Here is a 21,038-nt window from a genome sequence, read left to right as displayed (position 1 = left end):
TAGCATGCTATAAAACGCATGGCCAAATATATTTAATATACATTTCCCACGATAAACAATTATTATTTCAGAACTGAAAATATATAATTTATGAAATTATAAAGTTACCAATACCAACATAGGATGTAAGTTGTAAGATGAGACAGCTAGATATAAGCCTTGCAAGCTAGAAAGAGATACAACATTTTAAGGAAAACATTTTGTTTTTGCAGCATTAATATTGTCGATGAGTCAAAATTTATCTAAACTGTCAAAAACCGAGCAAAATACTGTAGGTGTGGTGTATTTTTGTGAATTTTACGCGAATACTAAGGATGTCGGCCACTTTGAAACCCTATTTAACTGCTGTACGGCATACGCTCACGGCAGCTATGTGTTTAGAACATTTCTCCTCACAAGTAGTGGAGAGATACAACAAACCAGAGGTGGAGGTTAGAACAAGTAAAGAACTTTTACTGAATCCAGTGGTGATCTCGAGGAATGCCAACGAGAAAGTGTTGATTGAGTCGTCGATCAACTCGATCCGAGTGAGCATAATGATCAAACAGGCGGACGAGATCGAGAAGATATTGTGTAAAAAGTTTATGCGTTTTATGATGATGAGAGCTGAGAACTTTATCGTTCTGCGGCGGAAACCCGTAGACGGGTATCACATCAGCTTCCTGATCACCAACTTCCACACCGAGCAGATGTATAAACATAAATTGGTAGACTTTGTGATATACTTCATGGAAGAGATTGATAAGGAGATCAGTGAGATGAAACTTGCAGTAAACGCTCGAGCCAGGATCTGCTCTGAAGAGTTCCTCAAGAGATTCTAAAATACATCAGAATAGCGCCTCAATTCACCTATCGAAATGAGAGACATTGTATGCAGGATGTGAGGTTCCAATAAAATTTTAGTTGTAAATACCACCTATAATCAAGGCATGGACAAGCTAGTTGGTGTAAGGGTGCCTATCCACTAAGGATGTGCTATTTTGGTTGCTACGGATGTATTTGAAATCTACCAATCATATTCATTGATCCACATAGTGTAGCAATGGAGGGAAAGTGGAGCTTTCACATCATCGCATGTCTCTGGCACCCTAATGATTTTGTTTCGTTATGTGAATTGGGGTTCGGCTAAGGTTATTTTACAACAGTGCTGTTATGTTGGACCTGCTTAGGCAGAAACATTTGTCAGGGCTCCATGAAATTACTATAAAAAGCTCTTATGATTTCATCTTTACCAATTGAGTTTGATTTGAACAATAATTAGATGATTCTACATATAAATTTTGCATTTAAGTAATATTCCAATGATTACTTTTTAATATTATTTTAAGTTTAGTATTACTCTTAATAAAAAATTTTATGTTATCTCCTAAATTAAGTATACATAGCTAGCTGATAAGCATGAAACTTTTCTGTTTAGTAAAAGCAGGTTCTCTACATAATATAATTTGGAGAGTACTTACTCAACCATGACTGCCAAATTTTAAATGTAGAGATTATTGTGTATGGAAATACTTTCAATCAAGATTTGTCAGTCAATTTGAAATTAATTCAATAGCTTAGTAAAAATTTACACTTTTTAATGTTATACTCCAATACTTTTTTTATTTTGGAAATAGCTAGGTATGTATTCAGTATACTTTCACAAATCTAACTGCATAAATTATTTGTATGTGCATAAGAATATTGTAATAAGTACATAATATCAGCTGACATAAACTATTCAATTTAATATAAAAAATGTTTTTTTTATCCTAATTTTTAAATACTGTACCACAGTAGTAACATAACACAATTCAATTCCACACAATTCACATTATATTCATTCTTATTGCAATCATGTTAGAATGCAATGTTTTTTTCAATTCAAAGAGTCTTTTATCAACGAAAAGGGTAATGAGATTCAGGGCCGATTTTTCAATTGCAGGATAAAACGTCAAATAACTATCTAACGAATAAGCCCTATCTGGCGGCCCAAGCAGCAGATAGATTTATTCTCCAGGTAACTGAGTTATTGGACGAATAAGTTCTATCTGACATTTGAAAAATGTAATATTTCGCTATCTGTCGAATAAACGCTATCTATCTGTCTATCTGAGCATTGAAAAATCGGCCCTTAAAGTACTTGGTATCAGAATAAAAAAAAAAACAATTGCATAATGATATCTGATGGTAATGGAATATAATAAATAACAGTCTAATATCACCTCATAAGTTTGTATGTTTTATTTTCAATATAAATTCTCAATAAAGTTATAGGTATATTGCAAATTAAGATAAACTTGACTTAAATATCATCATTCATTCACACAGAAACAAAAAATTGACATATTTTAGACTTGTAAAATGCTAGACGAGTTTTTTTTAAAACATTCTGCAATCACTAATTTGTCCATTGCCAATCACAAATTTAAGCCGAACGTCCACTGCAAGCTAAATTATTATAGTTCGCATAGTTGAGCCAGTTTTTCATACATAGTGCACAGTTTGCGGACTTTGCGGTGGACGAACATGTATAAAAAACTGGCTTAACTATGCGAACTAAGTTTAGCCAGCAGTTAACATTCGGCTTTAACCTCTGCAACGGAGCGCTACTAGTTCTTAGACTTGGCAGTGCGCAGCGTGAACCCCTCCCCCTTGAAGGGCTGGAAGGGCTCCTCCGGCGAGTCCTCCTTGCTGCCCGCGGGTCGCGCCGAGCGGATGAAGCGCAGCGTGCCGATCACGTAGTCGTAGTCGGGGATGCCGCGGACGTACGCCTGGGGACGAGGTTTGGGTTATGAAACAGTTTTCAGTATTATTACACTAGTAGAGGAGATTAGGAGAGTATATTATGGTAAAACCCTTCCAGGTCACGAGGAGGCCAATGTGGCCTGACTGAAAACTTCGGTCTTTATCAAGCTCGAAAGATGTTGGGTGGCGTTGATGCATTTTCTGTCATCGCCAGACTATTTTATTCAGGACCTGATACAGGTCTGTGTATCTGGCCTAGTTTTCTGTTCCAACATCTCTACAGGTAGCCATTAGTAGCTGAATGAGGAACGCCAAGTACAGAGTATTGTGGCGCTCCTTACGTTCGGCCTACGTCCAGCAGCCACCTGACTTCTCTACATAACCCCAACCCACCTGTCTCGGCACAACAGGCGCCTGCTCCTCGCTCTCACTGGCCGTCTTCTTCTTCTTCCCATCAAGCCGGTTGCCAGCTCCACTGAACGCCGTGAAGCCGCTCGGCGCGGGCATCATGGCGGCCGGGTCCTCGTCCATGCCCTCCTGCCCTGAGGCGCGCTCGCGGGGGATGTGCTCCTCTTCTTTGTAGCCGACTGGAGGCGCGAACTCCACCTGGGAAGTTGTGCTTGTAATAAAAGGGTGGGTAACCAATCCTACTTCCTACTAATATTATAAGGCAAATGTTTGTGGGTATGTGTATGTTTGTTACTTGTTAACGTCAAAACGGCTGAGCCAAATTTAATGAAATTTGGTATGGAGTTAGCTGACACCTTGAATTAACACATAGGCTACTTTTTATCGCAGAATTCCCACAGGAAAACTTTTTAAGGCATAGCAAAGCTCGCGGGAACAGCTAGCAGCAGATAAACCTTACATTCATGTCACATTCTATGATGATGACAGCATTCCCTGGCTTGGTCTCCAGGACGCAGAGCTCATAGGCCTTCGAGTTGTAGTTGATGGCGACCACATCTCCCGTCGTCAGGCAAGAGAAGTTCCTCAGGCAATTCTCCAGAACTGCAATTACAAAATAAACCAAACATATATTCTACTTCTCACTAGCTCATTTTGAACAGAATAAAGGCATATTTTATTTATGATTCTTAATTTGGTTAAGAAATACATAAAGTAAGCATGCCTGCCTCATTTATACATTCCATACTATCTCAAGGTAGAGATTGCTTTTAGCAATAAGGCAGCCTATTACATTCAATTAAGGTTTGATCATGATATTTGAATAAAGATATATCGTATTGCAAATTGAATGGAATGAACAGTTTTGAAATACCTGCTTTTGGGTTGGATATGTCTAAGAACTCCTCCGACAGGGGCTGGAACTTGGAGAAGGTGGCGACCGGCAGTGATACACTCTCTATTTGAATAAGTGCCCCTTCTTCCAACACTAAATTGGTCATCATCTGGAAGTAAACATTACAAGAGGAAGTTTAGCTGACAGTCAAAGTAACTATTTCTATTGATGACTGTGGTAGTTACTTTTGTTTATGATTTTGAGAGTTAGTTACCCGAGATTGATAGATAGAGTTATTGAAACTATCAGTAGGAAATACAGTAAATGTGTTATGTGAGAGTAGGAGCATTGTAAATAATACTTTTTTGTATAAATCTTAACTCTTATAACTTAAATTATAATTATAATTTAAAATGTGTGACCAGCCTCTAACAAACCATCAATTTTAATACTTACAAGTTGGTTCATTATAATTTAGCAGTAAAATATCAATATCAGGTGTAAAACTGAGATGGAATTATTATGTTTTGCATTTAATGCATTTGCACAAGAGACTCCACAAGGCCAAGCCTTTGAGTCTCAAATTGTGTTGTTTTAAGAGAATGTGGTCTATAACATGTCATAACATCCAAAATTGGATCTGCCCTAGAGGCATAAATATTATTTTATGTAGCAGATATATTCACCCAATGAGGTAGATACACTTTGCCTTCATCAGCAACAAACTCAAGCACTCCAGCGTGAGTCAATCTTTTAGTTTTCTTATTTGTTAATTTGAAGATCATGGGATATTCTATGTTCAGTCTTGTGAGTTGCTCCAGAGCAGACGGCGGCATTATTACTGGAAATTTATGAAAGTAAATTTTAGTAAGAGTTTGAATATTCTAATTTATCTTTTAGCTAAGAGGATATAAGGAGACTTCTGAAATAAAAGGCTTCCAGGATGACTCTTGGTGAAACTTACTTTTCCCTCCACGTTCCACATCTGTTCTTTCGTTTCCTGGCAGCATAGAAACTGAGAAACATCTGTAGGTCATGTTGAATGGTCTTGTAATTTCGTGAAACATGTTGAAGCCAAACTGAAACTAATAATATTAAAATTTATAATGCAAATTGGACTTATGGACACACGATTTAATAACTACCCTTCTCTTTTACACATACCATTTTGGTAATTGTTTTTAATTTCAATTTTAGAAGGAAATATTTTACTTGCAAATCATGCAAATATTTTGAAAACAAAGGTATGATGATGACTGTCAAATTTGTGTCAAATAGAACAAGTGTCAAAGATTTTTGACTTTTGCTGTGTCAAATGATCGTCACAGACAAGCTTTTGGTTTAGTCACGTGAACTCATGACGTCATAGCGAACTTAAGATCTGCCACACACGTACGGTTTTATCATACGTACCAAAAAAATTGATTCAATCAAAAAAATCATTGTATTAAAGAACTACTTATGCTATCTAAACTGATTCATAAACCATGAGTCTATCACCAAATCTAGAATATAGACATTTTTTGCAAGGGATCATTCAAATCATTACCGATTTATCAACTAAATAAATCTGCACAAGCAAAGGTGTTCATGGTGTTTCTCAACATCATTACAATGTACAATTTTGAGAGAGGCTCCCATGGGTAAGTACTTATTACTTCCATGGAAGCTCCGGCTTGGCCGAGCCTTATTTTGGCTTTTTCATAATACATAAATACACTGACTTATTCTAAGCTTTCAATTTCTGGACGAAAACATTACTCACTTTCTCTAGCCATCTCTTTCTTTCATCTGCCATTTCATTTGTGTATGTGGCAGTTGTGGGTGTAGGGTTTTTCGAAATTTTCTCCTTTCAAGTAGAGAAATTAACACACCCTTTATTTTCTTAATGTAGAATCAATTAATAATGTGAGTAAAATCGGTAAAGTAGTAAAAAAATCCATAAAAAACACCCCCTTCTTCCGGCCGTCAGTTTTTACTTTCGAAAACGAACGCCATGTTGATTGTCAAAAGTGTTTTCGGATGAGACAGTGAATTGAATTTTTTTGTGATATCTTTTCAGAGACTGCGATTAGTAAGAGTCGCTTTTTGTCTTGTTTGGTGTTGAAAGTGCCCAGGATACCGTGATCATGGCGCAAATACTGCCAATTCGTTTCCAGGAGCATTTGCAGGTGAGTACGCCCATTATTGGATTTGTGATATTGCATCTTCCGCGGCCGTGGTGGCGAGGGTAGGGGGTTGGGAGGCCGCGTAGGTGTCGCTGGTGGTGCTAGTGAGGCTAGGGAGTGTTGTGTGGGTTGCTGGCGTCATTGCGCAATGAGTCCTGAGCCGTGTCCACCCCCCGTCGTAGGCCAGCGGGACTACGCCGGTATTGATTTGTTCCATATTCCCGTTAAGAACATATGATTGTGCCACTTACCTGCCAAATTATGAATGAAACTTACGAACTTGGTACTATGATCCTAGTTTCAAACTTAGGTTCTTCATTATGTTAGTCCATAGTTTATTGAACCACTTGGAATTTTTGCCAATCACTATTAGATAATGCCATGCAAATAAGAATATCTACATTTCTTCTGTTGTGAATAGTAATCTATCTTTGTTACCCAATTATAAGGAGGTCTATGTTATGTACCCAGCAGAAAATGATAGCACTGATTATGATGATGATGACTACTGCCTACTGAAAATGAAAAGTTGGATATTATTATTAAATTAGTTTAACATTAGACAAACAAGGGTTTTAATTTAGTCAATTTAAAAAGCCAATAAAAGTGAAATATGTTTTTCAGTATTGCAAGTATTTATTGCTTGTGAAACAGGCAATAAAAATGTCTGGTACAGATCTCAATTCCTATTGTCAAGTTATTGACCTATCTATCTAGAATATGGTCATTATGATTTTACTGCTTTCTTTCTCTGCATATTTATTGGCCTTTGTTATTTCAATTTGTGGGGTGTGATTATGATTATACAGTGCAAACCTCCAAATCACTTGCTCTTTAAATATCACCCCTATAAATATTACTACAGTATGCAATACATAATTATGTCATCCTTGAGATTTTTCAGTGTACCACAAGATGGATTTGTATTTATTGAATTTCTCATATGATTCTAGTTAATTTATTTGATTTCTCAACACTCTAAATAGTATGGTGTGCAGTATATTCTGAACATTTAGACTACCATTTTGAAATCTAGAGGAGACCTATCATGTCCGCAACTTTAAGGCCTACATTTCCATTGGAAAATATTTAATCCACATAACTTCCCACAGCTCACAAATGTCGGCATCAATCCAGCCTCCATATCCTTCAACACACTCACGATGGAGTCGGACAAGTTCATCTGTGTGCGGGAGAAGGTGGGCGAGACAGCGGAGGTGGTGATCATCGACATGGCGGACCCCACCAACCCCATCCGCCGCCCCATCAGCGCCGACTCGGCTATCATGAACCCCGCTAGCAAGGTGATTGCTCTGAAGGGGAAAGCCGGGGTGGAAGGTACGTGTATGTACGCTTTCTGACCATTTATTAGGCTAAGATTAGATTTACTAGTGCTGGGTTTGCTAAAGTAAGTTTGGTTTTGGTTTAGTTTTGTTTGCTAATGCTTTCAGTTCACTGAATCAATGCTTGGTTGGTTGACTTTTTCTGTCTTTAAGATAATGGAAATTTAGAAAGCAAAAACAGTAGGTATCTTGTCCATTGGGCCATTGACTTCCTTTTAATGATGTATCACCACTTTTCATTAAACCTCGCCCACAGATACATAATTATTTGTTGTCATATAATACAACAAGAAACTGTATCTGATAACAACTTTTCCAATACAAAGCAAATAATTATCTTCTCAAATTTTTATAAGTATTGACAAACATAGCATCTGCATTTACAAGTCAGGTTTCATTGATAACATTTTTGTTTAGTCACAACACTCATAATTTTGCTGATAGTGAGTAAATGAATCAGGCTGGCTATTTATTTACATTAAAATGGTGTATGCTTATCTATTTTAAGTGATTTATAACATTGTTAATGCCAATTTGTATCTAAAATGAGAGCATTTAACTTAAATATAATTCTTATTGTAGTTCTGTAAGGTACTTGAACTATTTATAAACATTAGTAGGTATTTAAGATAAAAAAATCTTCCTAACTTAAAATGGCCATATCCAATGTACACAATAGTTTAGTACACCACCATGTCCACCATACAGAATACTGCTCTTATATTACATTAATCAATTATGCCCTAACATTTTGTTGCGACTACACAGCTGTAGTAAACAAAAAAAGTTGCCAAAAAATCTAAATAGTTTGAGTGCAATGAATGGCGTGAAGCTTTTGTTTTGATAACAGATCGAGAGTGCGTCACGCGCCGCCGAGCCCGCCGCTCGGTGGGATCGCTATCACGACTATAGTCGCTGTAAAAAGAAATTCGAATGCTTTGTATTTCAATTAAACTCAAGGATAAAAACTTCCAAAATTATCATTAAAATTTTCTTACCTCCACCTTTCATTCCGGCATATAAAGTAGTCTAAAGGTTTCATGGATTACGTAGCAGTATTCGTTACATCTTAATACACACAAATATTTCCTCTCTATAATATTTGTTTTTCAATAAGTTATAGCTTTGTTTACAAAATGCACGTACAGTCTGCTACAGCTGTAGGTGTTCAAACCAATTTGAACTCAATACCCACCTTAATTCGAGCGTCGTAAGACTTATTAAGTGTAGTAAAGTATGTAGTAAAGTTTAAGTTAAACTTTACTACATACTTTACTACACTATAAGTGTTACGTTTGTATACTGTCTATACATATTGGCAGCACTCGGTCGCTCCAAAGCTGTTGAACACGTAAAACGCCTCTTCAGGGCTACTCTTGACTGACGAAACACGAAGTTTTATGAACCTGTCATGCAATCGGCACGTTTGATACAACGAGATAGAGCCGTGGTTACCGCAGTACCGCTTCGAAGTTCGGTATTTCGTGAAGCGAGAAGCTCCCCTGGCTCTTGGCAGGCGTTCACAGGAAGTGGGTAATGGCTTCCGAGATGCGGCACAATAACAAACGCGTACGGGACAAAAGAGAAAAGTTGCGTGTAGGCTACGTACGCGCTGTATTTTTAGATTTGCATTTCTCAATGTCTTTGTTGTTAAACTTTTGGACGTTATGTTTGATTGTAAACAAAATTTACTAACTTTAAAATTAATCAATTGTGGTAGTAATTTATTTTTCTTTTAACGATGCAAATAAATATTTGCATTTTATACGTACGATCTAGAAATTGATTATGAATCAATAATCGACGACCTTAGCGGCTTCGCTTGGAAGGGCGGCACCTCAGCCATGAACTGTTGGCTGATGACTATGACTCATATTGATGACGATGAAATCCAATTCAATCCTGTGTTTACGAGATTTAAACCTTAGTCCGAGGTACGGACTGAACCATGAGTCTAACTTGCCATAGAAACGGAAATTTTAAATACTGACAAATATGTATAATATAAACCCATATTAATGACTCATGCTATAGCGACAGTACGACTAGTTTAATGGTATTCCAAGGTCATGTTGGCCTCCCCGCTCACATCGTGCGATGCACCGAGACACGTGCAATACATGCATCCCATGGAATGACCAACATCCTAATGCCTTCAACTAGAACAGGCGAGCGGGATTGATTAATAACGAATGCAGTTTGTTTTTATATGTAACGTTCTTTGGCGAAACCAGCTATGTATTTCTAAATGTCTATTTATAATGAGAATAAGCCATGCGACTTCTAGAGTGCAAGTTGCCTTCACTTGACACTTGGTAAACCCAAAATTTTACAACATAGAAGGTGCTCAGTGCCAAAATGCATCGACAGAAACCGTAGGAAACAGATAGTTCAAAGACATTCCACAAAATGAAATAAGCACCTCATGTCCTCGCAAGACGGATATGCTTATATCTTTCTCTATTCATAGTATTGATTTACGATTCAAGCAGCTTCCAACACCTTCCTTATTTATGGGGTCATCGGGTTCATGACCTTTATTGAAGGAACATCAAACTATATTCAATTATCTTTAATAATAAGAGGAGTTATGCGATGATAGTATCAGAAAATATACTAGTTATGTTATGATTATGTCATTAAACGCTTTACGACGTTGTGGTTTAGTGGAGGGGAATATTATGAGGTAATCTCAGACGTTTTAGCGACGACGCTAAAGTATGACATGACGTAGCGAAGTTAAGACATGCCCTTAATTAACATTGTTATGTTCGTAGTCTACATTGTAACACGCCGAACATTACATGTGTAAGGGTAGAAGGTTTTTTGATAATAATATATTATGGACTACTGAACTGAAGGTGGCGGGTTCGATTCTTGTCGGTCTTGGATTTGGCCGAAAAAATGCTGTCGGTCTCACCATTTGCTGGCCAAATCTCTATGGCGCCATGACCCGCCAGAGCAGCCATTGATGAAACATAAACTGATGTGTAGCCCATAACTACAGTATATCCTGGTGTAAACTTTATTATTTAGTTCCGAAAGTGGAGATTATAATGTATAGTATAACACATGAGAAGTGAAATGTATTGCTGCTATGATCAGATAAAGGTGACTGCACGATATAATAATGATAACTTTCAAATATCAATGTCGTAACGAAAACATAAACATGATCTAGAATGCATATATAGCATGATACTATCTAAAACCGTGAAAAATTATATCAATGATCAGAGAAAGTGTTTGAATCAATTATTACATGACAAACTTGGTAATAAGATAAAGATAAAAATACCATTCATGCTTGTTGAACATATACCATAGCTTATTAATGTATACTGTATTCCTTTGTGTTCCCTCTTACTAGTATCTGCTGCATAATAATAGCACCTGCTCACTCACGCAATGTATTGTTGTACTTATTATGTATTACGCTACCGCCAGGCTGCCGGGTTTGGTTTAGATTCTAGTCTAGATTAATAAGTATTCATAAGGACAAAAATGTTGGCATGACTCAGCCTCTTTTAATATGATCACTATCTTAAAGACACCTTGATGTACAAAAAGATATATCAAAAATGTTGTGGTCAGTTACATCCAGACCCCTAAATATTATACATACTCGTATAATATAGCGTGACACCTGTTCCTATTATTATTTATACCAGCAGGTGGAACCAAACCACCCTGCTTTTTTATGGCGCAAAAAGACGTATTGCGGAAATTATAAAGCTTTTTATAAAATGACTATTCCAATAAAGTGTATAATGAAAGTCCTCCTCCTAAACCTGCACATTTGTGCAACAATAACAAAATTAACGACTCGCAATTTCCCCCCCAGCTCAAAAAACGCTCCAGATCTTCAACATCGAGATGAAGTCCAAGATGAAGGCACACACCATGTCTGAAGACGTCGTGTTCTGGAAGTGGATCTCCCTGAACACCCTCGCGCTGGTCACCAAGGTGTCGGTCTACCATTGGTCGATGGAGGGTGACTCTACTCCCGTGAAGATGTTCGATAGGCACTCCTCATTGGCTGACTGTCAGATCATCAACTACAGGACCGACCCGAAGCAGCAGTGGCTTCTGCTTGTGGGTGAGTGATGTTGTTTCATTGGCTTTTGTAGTAATTATTTTTAGGTATAGGTGACAAATAGTCAAATACTAAGAGCTAATTTAAATACTAATAGTTATTTAATTTATAGGGTGAGCCGTAAATATTATTATAATTCTTTTCGTTTGCCTCATACTCATAGTAGAAATTTACTCAGGTTATTATAGTTTAAGGCAGTAAAGTTTTGAAGATCACTTAGTCAGAAGCCATACAAGTTACGTATAGTTTTAGCAAATGGTTGTTATCATGTGGTGCCTACTGGTAACTATTCAAAAACCTGTCGTACTTAAGTTTATTGTATGATTATGTTAATTAAGTTAGTAAAGTTGCTATCGATGCCACTGAGTTCAGACAAAAGCAATGGATTACGGTAACGTACCTACCACGTCACTTTTCCAGTCCAATGGTTCAAGGCTAATACTATAGCAGCTATAAAAGAATGTCTATATGTATAAATAGCTACGAAAAGTAAATAAGCATTGTTTGCCTGCTGTTAGGTATTACTCAATTTGATTGTAGGTATTGTTTTCTGACAATTCTTTTTTACTTTGTGCTTAGGAAGCCTAACAATGTTAAGAATAATCAAAAGGCATACTTAGTAGAAAGAAAGAGCTCCATAAATAAATATAATGAAGTAGGTATATCTACTCACTTTCTCTTATATTGAGAAGAAATCAAATTCGTTTGTAGTTGCTCCTTTTATAAGGTTAGCTTTCTCAAAGAGAATGGCATTATTTCATGCTCTAGGGATTTTCACCGTAAGGGCGATAGCTATCTAGCTCGTAGTTTCTGATGTGTGAAGACTACCTGCCCTACCTGCCTTTTCAGTTAAGATTAAATAATACTGGTACAAGTTTAGGTATTTTTTGTAATTTTCTTTGTAATTGGTGTGGCAGAAGATTAAAAGAAACTTACTGTTGATTTGGATTCGCGAAAAATCACTATTGCTATGGATAAAGCCCTCTCCAAGGGACCACAACAATTCTCCGTGTCATTCAACCACCATAAATATTATAATAACCTAATATCGTCGGTTACCGGGCTGGAGAACTTCAAACGGTACAATTGTCTGTTCGTGGTCTCCACCCGAGAACTTGTTTACCACAAAGGATTCTTCAAAATATTTAAACAATCGGCTGCAAAAATCTGCTAACAGTGATCCTAATTCTCTCTCCCCCTTGGCTATAACGTTACCCACATGTGGTGTTAGGCACTACAGAATAATAACCAATACCAGTACTAACACTCAATCCCCCCCGCCAGGCATATCAGCGCAGCAGAACCGCGTGGTGGGCGCCATGCAGCTCTACTCTGTAGAACGCAAGTGCTCGCAGCCGATCGAGGGCCACGCGGCCTCATTTGCCACCTTCAAGGCGGAGGGAAACGCCGAGCCGTCGACGCTCTTCTGTTTCGCCGTGAGGACTGCGCAGGGCGGGAAGCTGCATATTATTGGTTAGTTGCTGGTAGACTGTTGTTAGTAAAATATAGCAGGAGTGCTGTGACAGCTGTCAAATCTAAATTTAATTTGTCATTTGTTCGTTTTCAAGGGAAATCAAACGTCATAGGCATCATGCTGTATGTTATAAAGTATAGGAATTATGACCGTGTCTAGATTAAGTACTGTAGGGGTAATCTGAGCATATTTATGAACGAAGAGGAAACTACACTGTATTTAGGGAGAGAGTATTTTCTAGAATGATAACTGTTATATTAAATAAAATTTTGTAATTAATAGAATACGCCCCCTTTATGTTCATGAATAAATTTATCATGAACAAAGGTTTTTTAAACTTTAGGTACACAACAAAGATATTAAAATTTGCAGCATAGAAACTAAATTATAAATACTACGATTGGTATTTACATAGACGATAGAGATAAGGGAACTCTACTAAATCATAGGAATGCGGCGATAAAATTTTACGAATGAGTTTTCATGCGATGTTAACTTTTGACCTTTAGGCTATTGTCTACGTATTGATCTACGTGAGATAGATTCTCACATCTAACTCCCGAGAATCATCAACGGTAGACAGATTTACTCACTTATAATTTGTAATTATCACAATCAACAATAGGTATTATGAATAATACACTTACTGACAAATACAATAGACTTTCAACCGTCTCTTGCCGTGATCTTGACATATTTTGCTGGATACTTTTATGTAGTTATTTATAAATATAATATTGAAAAGATATTTCTGAAATTTCAAACCTATGAAGTATTTATAGAGGACTTGCCCATAAATGGCTCAATTCTAACATAATTACGACCACATAAATAATTTATTGTATGCTTTTTATCCTATCCATACACCATTAATCTTTGTATTTAGTACCTATACCTACCCATATCCAACGGAATAGTTTATTTTATTCAACTACTAACCACAATGTCCATTATCACAGAGGTGGGCCAGACGCCGGCCGGCAACCAGCCGTTCCAGAAGAAAGCCGTCGATGTGTTCTTCCCGGCCGAGGCGCAAAACGATTTCCCCGTCGCCATGCAGGTAAACTTTTATTATATTAATAATATGAAGAGGCGATTTAGAAACAACTAGGTACTTACTTTTAAATTTAGTGCTATAAAAATTTCAAATAAGCCATGTAAAATTTAACCTTATGAATTTGTTTTTTGAGAAAGTGTAGTCGCTAATAAGTTTTGACCATATTTCTTATCTGTAGAGCCCTGTACAGTTTGATTATTAGGGCTAGGCACAAAAACTGAAGGTATTCTGGGTACAGTACAAAAAGCTACAGAGAAAAATGCCTATATGCGAAATCTCCCAATCTCGAAATCAATAATTACAAATATTCGTTTATTCCCTCCAGGTGTCGCCCAAATACGACGTGATCTACCTGATAACGAAGTACGGCTACATCCACATGTACGACATCGAGACGGGCACGTGCGTGTACATGAACCGCATCTCGTCCGACACCATCTTCGTGACCGCGCCGCACGAGGCCACCGGCGGCATCATCGGTACGTGCCTTTATCAATAGCAACATCAGTAGGGGGATGTAAGCAAGAAAGAAGCATCCCTGAGTGACTTACCTAAATGTGTCTGGCGCATGCTGGACAGTCGGTTAATAGTGCTAATCCTTTTGTCACGGTAATCAACCCTAAGTAGATCTAGTGTTGTCACCGAAATGCTAAGAAATAGATGACCACAGGAGGATTGATCCGGCATACCTGTCCACGTTGACTGAATTATTATTTCACAAAATGCTGAGCCCTTCGGATACCCTTTTATACGATCAGCCAGCCAATAATCGTCCAACACTCTGTCTTCGTTCTTCGCCATCCAATATCCACTGTCTACCTATCTAAGCATGCTAAAATCAACCTCACCATTTCCTTCCAGGTGTAAACCGCAAGGGCCAAGTCCTCTCAGTCACCGTCGAGGAGGAATCCATCGTGGCGTACATGAACACAGTTCTCCAGAACCCGGAGCTGGCGCTTCGAGTGGCGGTGCGCTGCAACCTCGCCGGCGCCGAGGAGCTGTTCGTGCGCAAGTTCAACACGCTCTTCACCAACTCGCAGTACAGCGAGGCCGCCAAGGTGATGACCGTGTTGTAGTGGTGACGTGTGTCTACATGAGTCAGGGTGTACGTACATGAACACGCTGCAGCCTGGCCGGGGAGCTGTTCGTGCGCAAGTTCAACACGCTCTTCACCAACTCGCAGTACAGCGAGGCCGCCAAGGTGATGACCGTGTTGTAGTGGTGACGTGTGTCTACATGAGTCAGGGTGTACGTACATGAACACGCTGCAGCCTGGCCGGGGAGCTGTTCGTGCGCAAGTTCAACACGCTCTTCACCAACTCGCAGTACAGCGAGGCCGCCAAGGTGATGATGATGATAATAGGAGCGGATGGGGGTGTAGTGGTGGAGTGTGTGCGGAGTGTAACATAACAGTAGTGACCGTTACATGAGTCTCAGACCTTTAACCAGACTGGTCAATTTATTAGTCCCAAAGCCGCCAGTGTTTTTACGGTTCGAAAAATTGGAAATATATCTTTTGGATGTACAGTATGTGCACTGACTGCTTCAATACCTGCTGCTCCTCTTGAGGGACAGAAACACCTTACTTGCAATACAATACAAACCAAACCGTCTAACCTCCATCCCCACCAACTTACAGGTGGCCGCGATGGCCCCGCGCGGCATCCTGCGCACGCCGGCCACCATCCAGCGCTTCCAGCAGGTGCCCACGGCGCCGGGGCAGACGTCGCCGCTGCTGCAGTACTTCGGCATCCTGCTGGACCAGGCGCAGCTGAACAAGTACGAGTCGCTGGAGCTGTGCCGCCCCGTTCTGCTGCAAGGTGCGTGTCTGTCTGTCTGTCAGTCTGTGAGCCGCGAGCCGGCGCTTCCAGCAGGTGCTCACGTCCTTTCATCTTTAGACTGATCCCGGCAAACAACTTGAAAAGATTTTTAAATCATTAGGTTAGTTTACGAAGGTACAATCTGCCAATAATGTACCGCTTAGAATCCATCACTCTCTCTAGAGAGTTAGGTCGAGACCAATACCGCACCCTCTAAACACCAAAACTTATTTTTTCACACAGTTATGTATTGTTTTGCGGACGATGGTATGAAGAGGTCTGTAAAGACGGGGATAACTGCAGCTAAAAGCGAATCCTATTATAAGTTATATACTATATGTTAATTTTCCACCAGGTCGCAAGCAGCTGTTAGAGAAATGGCTGAAAGAGGAGAAGCTGGAGTGCTCAGAGGAACTCGGAGACTTGGTCAAACAGGTGGACCCAACGTTGGCTCTGTCCGTGTACTTGAGGGCCAATGTCGCCGCCAAGGTCATCCAATGCTTCGCTGAGACTGGACAGTTCCAGAAGATTGTGTTGTACGCTAAGAAGGTTGGTGTGATTTTGAATTTTACGGATGTAACCGTAGATTATCGTGATCTTCACTCGCTGTTTGCTCCTGGCGGAATACTGAATTGATTGATTTTGTCTTGATCATTTCAATGCAAACTTATCTTGTGTAATCTCTGGTTGCTGCTGTAGCCTATTTCCAAAAGTGCGACCGTATTGACAGCAAATCAGCACTCTATGGCTCTAGGTAGCCATCAGATAGTTTGAAACAAAATGTCCGATCGAGACCACATCCATTTAACTGGTTGTCCTCTGTAGTAACCCCAGCCGATACTTAACCTCACCATTTCCAACAGGTCGGCTACACCCCAGACTACATCTACCTGCTTCGCTCGGTCATGCGTACGAACCCTGAGCAAGGCGCCGGCTTCGCGGGCATGTTGGTAGCTGAAGAGCCCCCTCTAGCCGACATCCAGCAGATAGTGGACGTGTTCATGGAACAGAACATGGTGCAGCAGTGCACGGCGTTCCTGTTGGATGCGCTGAAGAATAACAGGCCCGAGGAGGGGCCGCTGCAGACCAGGTGATGAGCGAGACTAATCTAGAGGGTTTGATTGATGGAGGGATTAGCCAGGACTGTCTTAGAGCGTCATTACTCAACCGCATCAAAAATTACGGTCCTGAGTTGACTACGTCCAGCTTTCGCTATAGATTTGACAGGAGCTGACGGAGGGTTAACCAATCACAGTCGAAATACAGCTCCTTTCACTTGTGAAGATAAAGAAATTCGCTTCTAGAATTTCAGTGAAATTTACGTTGAACCTACAGCTAACCCCACTTAACTAACCATAGAATAATCTAACCCGTCCTCTTCATCCACAGACTGCTAGAAATGAACCTGATGTCGGCGCCTCAAGTGGCGGACGCGATCCTCGGCAACGCCATGTTCACGCACTACGAGCGCGCGCACATCGCTCAGCTGTGCGAGAAGGCGGGCTTACTGCAGCGCGCTCTCGAACATTACACCGACCTGTACGACATCAAGCGCGCCGTGGTATGTACTCACTGTGTGTAGTATATAGTAGACTGTGCGAGAAGGCGGGCTTACTGCAGCGCGCTCTCGAACATTACACCGACCTGTACGACATCAAGCGCGCCGTGGTATGTACTCACTGTGTGTAGTATATAGTAGACTGTGCGAGAAGGCGGGCTTACTGCAGCGCGCTCTCGAACATTACACCGACCTGTACGACATCAAGCGCGCCGTGGTATGTACTCACTGTGTGTAGTATATAGTAGACTGTGCGAGAAGGCGGGCTTACTGCAGCGCGCTCTCGAACATTACACCGACCTGTACGACATCAAGCGCGCCGTGGTATGTACTCACTGTGTGTAGTATATAGTAGACTGTGCGAGAAGGCGGGCTTACTGCAGCGCGCTCTCGAACATTACACCGACCTGTACGACATCAAGCGCGCCGTGGTATGTACTCACTGTGTGTAGTATATAGTAGACTGTGCGAGAAGGCGGGCTTACTGCAGCGCGCTCTCGAACATTACACCGACCTGTACGACATCAAGCGCGCCGTGGTATGTACTCACTGTGTGTAGTATATAGTAGACTGTGCGAGAAGGCGGGCTTACTGCAGCGCGCTCTCGAACATTACACCGACCTGTACGACATCAAGCGCGCCGTGGTATGTACTCACTGTGTGTAGTATATAGTAGACTGTGCGAGAAGGCGGGCTTACTGCAGCGCGCTCTCGAACATTACACCGACCTGTACGACATCAAGCGCGCCGTGGTATGTACTCATTGTACATAGCATATAGCAAGCTACGATAGTAAGAGTTATTGTTCGGCTTCAACTTTAGGAAAGAATGCGGTTTTAACCTAATTTTAATCTTTGTAACTATCGAGTAGTACACCTTTTCATATTGTTTTTACGTGCTATTGTTATAATGACACGGATCAATCAAAGACAGATCTGCAACCAGGATAACGAAGCGCCCCTTCGTAGCTTTTAAAACTATGACCATTTTGCCATGGTATTTACCTGGGCCAAAACAACCAAGAATTCAGCAAGTTCGAGTGATTCAGAAACGTTCAAACTTTCGCAATCCTAACACATCTCCTCATTTCAGGTCCACACCCACCTGCTGTCGGCCGACTGGCTGGTGAACTTCTTCGGAACCCTCTCCGTAGAAGACTCCCTGGAATGTCTCAAGGCGATGCTGACAGCCAACATCCGTCAGAACCTACAGATCTGCGTGCAAATAGCCACCAAGTACCACGAACAGCTGACGACTAAAGCGCTCATTGAGCTGTTTGAGAGCTTCAAGACGTACGAAGGCCTGTTTTACTTCCTCGGCTCGATTGTCAACTTCAGCCAGGATTCGGAAGTGCACTTCAAGTACATTCAAGTAAGTTTTTTTTATGGAATATCAAATGAAAAACAGTACCTATATATAAGGGAAGTGAAGTGGTTCTCTACGTATCGCAAACTCAAAGTAAAAATATTAGCACGCTTTTGGGATTATCCTCCGTCGACCATTACCTATTTATTTAAAGTGATACTTGCCGCTTATAACATATATCATCATCAGGCAATAAACGTCCATTAATCAATCCACCACCTGATATAGGCGTCTCCCAAATTACCACCACCTCATCATACCAACACTATCGAAGAAAAAAAAAATGTACAATTTACTAACCACATCTTCTCTTCCCAGGCGGCCTGCAAGACGGGCCAGATCAAGGAGGTCGAACGCATCTGCCGCGAGTCCAACTGCTACAACGCGGAGCGAGTCAAGAACTTCCTCAAGGAGGCCAAGCTACCTGACCAGCTGCCGCTCATCATCGTGTGCGACCGCTTCGACTTTGTACATGACTTGGTGTTGTACCTGTACAGGAATAGCCTGCAGAAGTACATTGAGATTTATGTGCAGAAGGTGAGTTTTGTTATTCGGAATTTTCGCTATTTCAAAGGAAATTTTAATATGAAAGGAGTTTTGAAAGTGGTAGTAAGCTCAGTCTCCTAATTAGTTAGATTGTTTCAAAAGCGATTCATAGTAGCATCAATTCAGATAAATAAAACTTCGAAACTATGGCAGCGCTATCGACACGTAAAAATTGAGATTGAATCACAAAAATGCAGCTGCATCATCCAAGGTCAAAATAATTTTCGGCCATTAAAATTCCTGCAATAACCATCATTTCCCCCACCAGGTCAACCCATCTCGTCTGCCCGTGGTCGTTGGAGGACTACTCGACGTGGACTGTGCCGAGGACATCATCAAGAACCTGATCCTCGTGGTCCGAGGACAGTTCTCCACGGACGAGCTGGTTGCTGAAGTGGAGAAGAGGAACCGGCTCAAGCTGCTGCTTCCCTGGTTGGAGACCAGAGTGCATGAGGGGTGCAACGAGCCAGCCACACACAATGCTCTCGCTAAGATCTACATTGACTCCAACAACAACCCCGAGAGGTTCTTGAAGGAGAATCAGTGGTGAGTTACTGATTTATTATATTTTTTATAGGTTTTAGTTTGGTCTGTACTAGGATGATAGAAGTAAGTTTCTGACAATTCCACCTAATGACTATCATGTCTTGCCATTACTTCAGCTAGTAACACAGTGGCAAATAAGCTCTGGTTTTCCTCATTTTTTCAATAACTGGGCGAAGTTATATATAGAAATACTGGTTAACTGACGTCATTATTAGACCAACAATCCACAAGAGGCCTACTCTGACTTACCTATCCCCCGCAGGTACGACTCCCGAGTAGTGGGGCGCTACTGCGAAAAACGCGACCCGCACCTCGCCTGCGTGGCTTACGAGCGAGGCCAGTGCGACCGCGAGCTCATCTCCGTGTGCAACGAGAACTCGCTGTTCAAGACCCAAGCCCGCTACCTGGTGCGCCGCCGCGACCAGGAGCTGTGGCTCGAGGTGCTGCAGGAGGACAACGCGTACCGGAGGCAGCTCATCGACCAGGTGAGTGGGGGGCGTCCCACGCTGCACAAATAGAGGCTCTAGGAACTTAAAACTGGTTTCAGACCCGTGATGCGTATCACAGGCAACTTGCTGACCAGGTAAATAAGGGCAAAATGCCAATGTCACAGAAGCATGGTTGCCTGATCAGCTTGGCTTTGACCTAACTAATGGTGATGATTATTGCCAGTGTGCTAAATATGCCTGTAACTTCAGTTGACGCAGACGAAACGTTAAGATAAAACTACGACGTAGTATACCATAATCATTTGTGTTTCCTAACTAACCTAACTACTCCTCTTCAGGTGGTGCAAACAGCTCTCTCCGAAACCCAAGACCCCGAAGACATCTCAGTGACAGTGAAGGCGTTCATGACGGCCGACCTGCCGAATGAACTGATCGAGTTGTTGGAGAAGATCGTGCTGGACAACTCCGTGTTCTCCGACCATCGCAACTTGCAGAACTTGCTTATATTGACAGGTTAGTGCATAGAATTACGAACAAATTATATAAAGAAGTGGAATTTGAAGGAAAGAACATGACTGTTATAGTACATGTAAGGGACCACCTTACGGAATTAATTAAAGAGGACACCATCATCAGCCAATAACTG

At 40.7% G+C, this 21,038-nt stretch overlaps 3 protein-coding genes across 6 annotated transcripts in view; 2 read left to right on the top strand and 1 right to left on the bottom strand.

The window, feature by feature from the left end:
* The first annotated feature begins 231 nt into the window (after positions 1-231).
* On the top strand, positions 232-1,749 carry LOC105394217 (actin-related protein 2/3 complex subunit 4). The gene has a single exon (XM_011566084.3). It carries the CDS (start codon positions 315-317, stop codon positions 819-821), a length of 507 nt encoding a protein of 168 aa, XP_011564386.1. The 5' UTR covers positions 232-314; the 3' UTR covers positions 822-1,749.
* A 451-nt stretch (positions 1,750-2,200) lies between these two features.
* LOC105394216 (ubiquitin fusion degradation protein 1 homolog) lies at positions 2,201-5,229 on the bottom strand. The gene is made up of 7 exons (XM_011566083.3): positions 5,135-5,229; positions 4,935-5,055; positions 4,657-4,811; positions 4,010-4,139; positions 3,596-3,738; positions 3,121-3,333; positions 2,201-2,753 (listed from the first exon to the last, which is right to left on the bottom strand). The coding sequence occupies exons 1-7, from the start codon at positions 5,135-5,137 to the stop codon at positions 2,592-2,594; spliced, it is 927 nt and encodes a 308-aa protein (XP_011564385.3). The 5' UTR covers positions 5,138-5,229; the 3' UTR covers positions 2,201-2,591.
* Positions 5,230-5,725: 496 nt separating this feature from the next.
* LOC105394214 (clathrin heavy chain) overlaps positions 5,726-21,038 on the top strand; it is a 38,441-nt gene continuing 23,128 nt past the window's right edge. For 3 of the 4 annotated variants that reach the window (XM_048626392.1, XM_048626394.1, XM_048626391.1), the window contains exons 1-17: positions 5,726-5,878; positions 6,033-6,141; positions 7,251-7,482; positions 11,326-11,580; positions 12,862-13,050; positions 14,011-14,111; positions 14,434-14,587; positions 14,970-15,166; positions 15,748-15,928; positions 16,284-16,477; positions 16,792-17,018; positions 17,318-17,489; positions 18,579-18,857; positions 19,170-19,388; positions 19,666-19,943; positions 20,206-20,428; positions 20,731-20,905. In XM_048626392.1, coding sequence (XP_048482349.1) covers positions 6,100-6,141; positions 7,251-7,482; positions 11,326-11,580; positions 12,862-13,050; positions 14,011-14,111; positions 14,434-14,587; positions 14,970-15,166; positions 15,748-15,928; positions 16,284-16,477; positions 16,792-17,018; positions 17,318-17,489; positions 18,579-18,857; positions 19,170-19,388; positions 19,666-19,943; positions 20,206-20,428; positions 20,731-20,905 — 3,118 coding nt within the window. In that variant the 5' untranslated portion in view covers positions 5,726-5,878; positions 6,033-6,099. The remainder of the gene's footprint in view (positions 5,879-6,032; positions 6,142-7,250; positions 7,483-11,325; positions 11,581-12,861; positions 13,051-14,010; positions 14,112-14,433; positions 14,588-14,969; positions 15,167-15,747; positions 15,929-16,283; positions 16,478-16,791; positions 17,019-17,317; positions 17,490-18,578; positions 18,858-19,169; positions 19,389-19,665; positions 19,944-20,205; positions 20,429-20,730; positions 20,906-21,038) is intronic. The other variant, XM_048626395.1, reaches the window with a different exon arrangement.

This window comes from Plutella xylostella, chromosome 16 (genome assembly GCF_932276165.1).
Source record: "Plutella xylostella chromosome 16, ilPluXylo3.1, whole genome shotgun sequence".
In the NCBI taxonomy this organism is placed as follows: Eukaryota; Metazoa; Arthropoda; class Insecta; order Lepidoptera; family Plutellidae; genus Plutella; species Plutella xylostella.
The sequence above is the reverse complement of the archived record's forward strand: the minus strand, read 5'-3'. Positions and strand labels throughout refer to the sequence as shown.

Bases quoted from the DNA above. Each gene is read 5' to 3' on its own strand.
- LOC105394217 (XM_011566084.3), top strand. From the start codon at position 315: ATGTCGGCCACTTTGAAACCCTATTTAACTGCTGTACGGCATACGCTC.
- LOC105394216 (XM_011566083.3), bottom strand. The intron at 4,140-4,656 runs GTGAATATATCT...GTTTACTTCCAG, and splicing joins AAGTGTATCTACCTCATTGG to ATGATGACCAATTTAGTGTT. The intron at 3,334-3,595 runs GTAAGGTTTATC...ACAACTTCCCAG, and splicing joins TCATAGAATGTGACATGAAT to GTGGAGTTCGCGCCTCCAGT.